Source organism: Passer domesticus, unplaced genomic scaffold (genome assembly GCF_036417665.1).
Source record: "Passer domesticus isolate bPasDom1 unplaced genomic scaffold, bPasDom1.hap1 HAP1_SCAFFOLD_63, whole genome shotgun sequence".
Lineage (NCBI taxonomy): Eukaryota > Metazoa > Chordata > Aves > Passeriformes > Passeridae > Passer > Passer domesticus.
In genome coordinates, this window is record NW_026990166.1 from 401,647 (window position 1) to 407,323 (window position 5,677).

General features: G+C 50.1%; 1 protein-coding gene across 1 annotated transcript; it reads right to left on the reverse strand.

Annotated features, from left to right (window-relative positions):
- Positions 1-488: 488 nt before the first annotated feature.
- On the reverse strand, positions 489-3,243 carry LOC135293002 (zinc finger protein 541-like). The gene is made up of 5 exons (XM_064407011.1): positions 3,025-3,243; positions 2,602-2,690; positions 1,985-2,071; positions 1,039-1,125; positions 489-497 (listed from the first exon to the last, which is right to left on the reverse strand). The coding sequence occupies exons 1-5, from the start codon at positions 3,086-3,088 to the stop codon at positions 489-491; spliced, it is 336 nt and encodes a 111-aa protein (XP_064263081.1). The 5' UTR covers positions 3,089-3,243.
- Between the last annotated feature and the right edge of the window lie 2,434 nt (positions 3,244-5,677).

Sequence of the window (5,677 nt, forward strand, 5' to 3'; positions counted from 1 at the left end):
AAATGCCGTGTTTCCAACACCAAGGAAATGTAATGAACACTGCCTCAGGGATTTCATACAGACAAAAAGGCAAAATGGAACAAACTTTGGTTTAATGATACAGACAGATCATGTCTCAACAAAGACAAAATGAGAAAGGATGGAGCATGGTGAACACCAAACCTCTTACATGTAATGATAAATAACATACTATTAATCTACTAGTAATCTAACACAACTTATTATCTAATCGTACTAATACATCTTTAATATTACTAATGTATCTTAACTAATAAATTGAGAAATTCCTATCACGTAAACTTAATAGAAGAATAAAGAATCCTAAAATCTTAAAAAGCTATCTTATTTCTTTCTAATCCTCTTGAGGCCTAACTCTTGCTAGTCCTGGACAATTGCGGGGCTAATTTAGCCTTTTCTTCTTGGGGAGAGGCTGTGCATCCTTGCGTGAGCGATGTCTTCTCCTATGCTTCTTCCTCTCCTTGATGGTTTCAAACTCCCTGGAAGAGAGGAAACAAATCATCCATTGTTAATTTCATACACACCATGAAGCCAGGTGCCGAGATCTCCATTTTTGAATGAATTTTTGTCTTCTCAGGCTGTGACACCTTTGTAAAGTGATCAGCACTGTGAGTCTGATCTTTCTGGTTTCAATTCTTTGAAATGTCTTCCTCCTTTTGCTTGATCCTAGGTTTAATTGGATCAGCAGCATCAAAGCAAGCTTTGATGCATGTGTTCCTGCTTGTACGAACTGTGTCTTGTTGGGGCATGGCAAGGTTTCACTGGGAATGCTGGGTTTGAACGAAGCTGTTAGGGTTTCAAGTGGGCTGTAAGCTTGAGCAGGGCTGCCAGGGGCCATCCTGCAAGTGGCCTCAGCTTGCCCTGTGGTGCCTTTGGAAAGGGTCAGCGTGCTTTAGGCCAAAGGGGCAGCTGGGAGCAGAAGGAGGAGGAGGAGCTTGCGCACCGTTGGCACTGCCCGCACGGAAAGGGGCCTCCCGCCGGCTGGGGCGGCTGGCGCGGTTGGCAGCAGGGACACTCCGCGTTGCCAGCCCGCTTGCGGCTTCTCTTCCCGGTCTCCCCTGTCTCCTTCCTGGGAGGGCTTTTCCTCCTCTTCCGTTTGCCCACAGTCTGAAAATCAAAGAATCCTTATCAGTGCTTCCTTCCTCTCAGAAAGCTGTGACGCTCACAGCGTCCACCCCAAAAATCTATCGGCCTAAGCAATTTCTTCCAAACCCCGAAGAGCTGAGAAAAGGGCTGGATATGGCAGTGGGCTGCGGCAGGCTGCCAACCCAGCACTTGGAGGAAAATACTCCCCTTTCCTACAGCTCTAAGGGGGTGGGATAAATACGTGCCTATCTCTAGTTCTACATGTCTTATTTCTACCTCTCTGCCTAACATCTATTTATCTCTGGTTTTCCTCCCCACATGTCTAGGGCATGGATTTTACATTCAATCACACTAGTGAAGACACATGATTACCCATTTTCTGCTACTCAAAATAATCTCTCTCTCTCCCTCTCTCTGTCTCTCTCTGTGAAGCAAATTGCTGTTTGCTGGTAAGGAAAGTATTAAAGGTGCCATAGCACCAGCAGCTCCTTCTTGAGGATACGCTGGGGTGCTACAAAAGATCTCTAAAATTTGGCAGCATCTCCATGAAGGCGGCCCATATGGCTGATGTTAGCAAGCAGTGGGGAATGAAGGGTCTGATAGGAATCTGAGGGTGCCAGCCCTTGAGAAATCGATTTGTAGAGAGTCGAAGCCCATTTTGGTGGCGGTGCTGCTTCGTTTGGTCAAGGTTATGCTCCACAATTCTGTATTTCAGGGCAGCAGCACAAGAAAGCCCCGGGCAGCACCTGCTGCGCCTCTCCTGCTGCGTGGGACCAAGGGAGCCAGGCAAAGCGGTGTCTGGCATGGCTTGCTGCAGGGTTTGTGCCCTTCTGCCCGTTTCTTGACCCTGCTGGCATGTCTGGATTTTCTTCCCACTCACCTGAGCAAGAGTGCTGCTGGCAAGTTTCTGCTCTTTTTTCCAGCAGTAGTAGTACTCCACACACTGTGCCACGGTCTTACTTGGGATCTGTTGTGAAAAGCAAAAGAAGGAATGTGAAATGGCCATCCTGTAGGGTGCATTGGAGAACAATGAGAATACAGAGTAAAGTAGGAATTAAAGTCATGGAGAAAATTGAGGAGGGTGTAAAATGAAATCAATATGCAGGAGTCAGAGAGGCATTATGCAATGTAATAAACCGAGTCTTATGCTACGTGGTAACACATATAATGCACAGATCAACACCAAGTCCCCCTAGCAGAGTTCTTCTTTGCCCTGTTCACTGCGGTTATCCCAGCACAAGGTGTTGTGGAAGCAACAGCACACCTGGGAGACAAGTCTGACAGAACAGAGCTTTGTCTTCCAAAAGAGCCTGGAGAGAAGGGCTGCAGAGGCAGGATCATCATTTTCACGCAGGCCTTCCATGTCCTGTTCTGTGACTACTTTAACAGTTTTGGTACTTGAGAAGAGAGGGACATAGGTGCAGTATTTGGTACCAGCAATAATTAACATGTCCCTTCTGATGATCTGCCAAGGTGAGGTATGTCCTGTGGCTTTACCTGCTTCTGGATGAGATGGAAATCCTTGCCGTAGGTGTGGAAAGCCTTTTGGAAGGCCTCCTTCTCCTCAGCTGTCCATCTATCAGAGCCTGGCAAGAAAAAGCAGCAGCTGAATTGATCCCTCTAGCCACTTGAAGCAGATCCCACTGGCTGCCGAAAGCAAGCTGGCACCAGCCATCATTCACGTGTGTGCATGTCTGCTCCCTCAGAAGGTGATGAAGACGAGAGCAGGCATTCCCCAGGGAAAAAGGCATGGAAAACAAGTCAAGCTGAAGGAGTAGATGCTGGTGCTTTCCCCATCCCCAGAGAAGGCGAGATCTTGTGCTAGTTTAAAGCACAACTAATTGAAGCAGAAATGCTTGACACGGCCATTAAGGGCACGGCAGCATGTGTCAGTGAAGGAAGAAGCTGGGCTTTGGTTACCTGCATAATGATAATCAGCCAAGGGATGGTCTTGAGCTGTTGGAGGCCCCCCCGAGAGCAACATCTCCAGAGCCTCCTGCAAGATGCAAGGGAAAAAGGCTTGAGCTGCCCTACAACACAAAAAAGGAGCCAAACCCCACCCATGCTGCTTTCAGCCGCTTTGCCTCTTCAGCTGAGGATTCAGGCCACTGCCTCTCATATGGGTCAAAGATTGTGCTTTGCTCCCAGTCCCTTGTTTCTGCTGCCCAGCCCTTGGCTCCTGCTCCCCAAGGGTAGCATTTTCCTCTCCAACTCCATGATTTTGCTCCTCCTGCACCCTGAATTGCCTCGGCTGACTGCGGCTTCTGGGAATTGTCCCTCAAAATGTCTTCGAGAACACAGATCTCCAGGAGGTTTTCAAGGCAGCAGGCTGCAGGACCCTGCGGCGCTGCCTCCAGGAGAGATCTTGTCCCTGCTGGAGCCATTTGGGCTCAGCCCTGCCGCAGCTGGACGAGACACAGCAGGCAGCGAGTGCTCTGCTGCTTGTGAACTCCCTTCTTCAAGGAGCAGCCAGGAAAGGCTGTCCCGCTGCCCGGGCCTTATCAATTCCCTGCCCACTCTTGCCCACGCCCAAACAGCCGCTTCCTACCGGAACGCTGCCGCGAGCCTGGTGCAGGCAGTGCAGGGCGAGCTCCAGCTGAGCTGCTGCCCCGGGAAGGCCACGGGAGCTGGCCATGTCCAACAGTTCTCTGACTGCAAGCACAACAAAAACCCACCCAAAGTCAGTCTTGAGCCAGCAAAGTGGAAGGCTTTCCATACAAGGCAGAAGGAAAGCACAAGAGCTAAAGCCTGCAGCTTGGAGAGCACAAAAGGGAGAGCAAAGCAAGGGGCAGCTGAAGCAAGGGCCCACCTAGTGCTGCCTCTCCCTTCCAAGCAGTTTTTGTCATAAGGAGTGGGGGCCAATCTCCCCTCTTCCAGTGGCACATGCCTCTGAACCATTTCGATAGCAGCACAGTTGCTCTTTTTCCTGCTCGGCTGCAGAAGCAGAGCATTGTCCTTACGCCTACCACTTCCACAAGGGAAGATGGGCATGACAAGGAGAGAAGCAGAGCCTGCCAAAAGCTGCCTTTTTACCCAAAAACCAGCATTTTACATGCCTGACTATCTCAGGAGTGGAAGGAAAGCTAGACAGCTACCTCTGTCCGGTTTTTCCAGGTCAGGGTCGTCTTCCTCCAAGGGCTTCCAGACCAGGGTTGCAGGCTCTTCATCCTCACTTGGCGGCCCGGTCTGCAGCTCAGGGAGCTCAGCCTGAAAGTCACTGCCAACATTGATGTGTCTAGAGGAAGAAGGAGGTGGACGTAAGAAAGGCAAGTGGTCAAGAGACACCTGGTGTGCAGCCACAGCCTTGGACCAATCCCACCGTGACTCTGAAAGAGCAGTTGTCCTGCTCGCCATTCCTCAAGTTTGCTGTCCTTTAACCCTCGGCCAAAACTCACGGCTTAGTGAGGACTCTTGCTTTCCTCTTCATTGTGCCTCTCCTTTCCACCTGAAAGAGATCAAAACAACGCTCCAGATGAAACTCATTCTGCCAAGATGTGTCGGTAGCCTTGCTTCTCATCCTCACCACTGAAAACCCCAAGCTCCTCTGTCCCAGCTCTTCTCCATTAGGTGTCATTGCTGTGTTTTTCACTTGGAATGTCTGAGGCAGGTCCCTCTAGCAGTCTGCAGCTTCCTGAAGAAGGAAAGCTGAAGGGCAGGCACTAGAGTGCCGTGAGTCTTGGGGTCAGTGAGAAGAGCCAAGAGGATGCATGGAAGATGCACTACTGCAGGCTGGGGTTGGATGGAAGGAAAAGGTTCTTCAGCCAGAGGGGGCTTGGGCACTGGAACTGCCTCCCCAGGGAAGGGCTCCCAGCACCAAGGCTGAGAGAGCTCCAAAAGTCTTTGGACACTGCTCTTGGGCACAGGCTGGGATTCTTAAGGCTGTTCTGAGCAGGCCCAGGTGCTGGGCTCCATGATCTCTGGGAGTCCCTTCCAGCCCAGAAAATGCTGTGATACTGTGATTGTGTTCCTGAGAAGCACCATTCAAGAGGGCATCTCACAGCTGCCTCTGACCGCGAGGCAGAGCCAGCCCTACACACATTGAACAACACAGACAAATCTAGAGCAATATCTCTCTGGAAAAGAGATGCAAGGCAGGTGGAAAAAAATCAAAAAAGCTATGAAAATAGAATATTGTTCCAGTGTCTGGAAGTGATGTAAGTATGTGAGTACAAAAGAATTGCTGCAACCAGATCATTTTGGAGGATGAAAGCCAGTATTGCAGGACAAGCCCAGCAAACTCCTTGCATGCTCTGATGGGCAGGCATCCCAGAGGAGAAGTCCCATCCTTCTGGTTTTTGAAGCTTTGCAGCAGGTGTGACCAGAGTGAGGGCGTAACAGGATTTGTGGACACTGAACCCCTGAATTCCTTCGGAATGACCAGTTGGTTTTGGGGTCACCACAACGTAGTTTTAGGACTTAAATGGGTGCCACGAACTTCTAATCAGGCGATCAGTAAAGGAGAATCTACAAGTGCACCGTGACAGCTCCCTACGTCCTCTATGGAAAGGTCTGTATTTCCCCTGGAGGCAGCATTATTCCTGGAGAAGTTGCAGCCTGCTTTCATGTGCAACCT

What these genes read in the sequence shown, in the direction of transcription:
- LOC135293002 (XM_064407011.1), bottom strand. Translation starts at nt 3,088, where the DNA reads ATGTTGCTCTCGGGGGGGCCTCCAACAGCTCAAGACCATCCCTTGGCT. An exon ending in GGCTGATTATCATTATGCAG is followed by an intron (nt 2,691 to 3,024) that starts GTAACCAAAGCC and finishes TTTTCTTGCCAG; the next exon opens with GCTCTGATAGATGGACAGCT. An exon ending in CCAGCAGCACTCTTGCTCAG is followed by an intron (nt 1,126 to 1,984) that starts GTGAGTGGGAAG and finishes TTTGATTTTCAG; the next exon opens with ACTGTGGGCAAACGGAAGAG.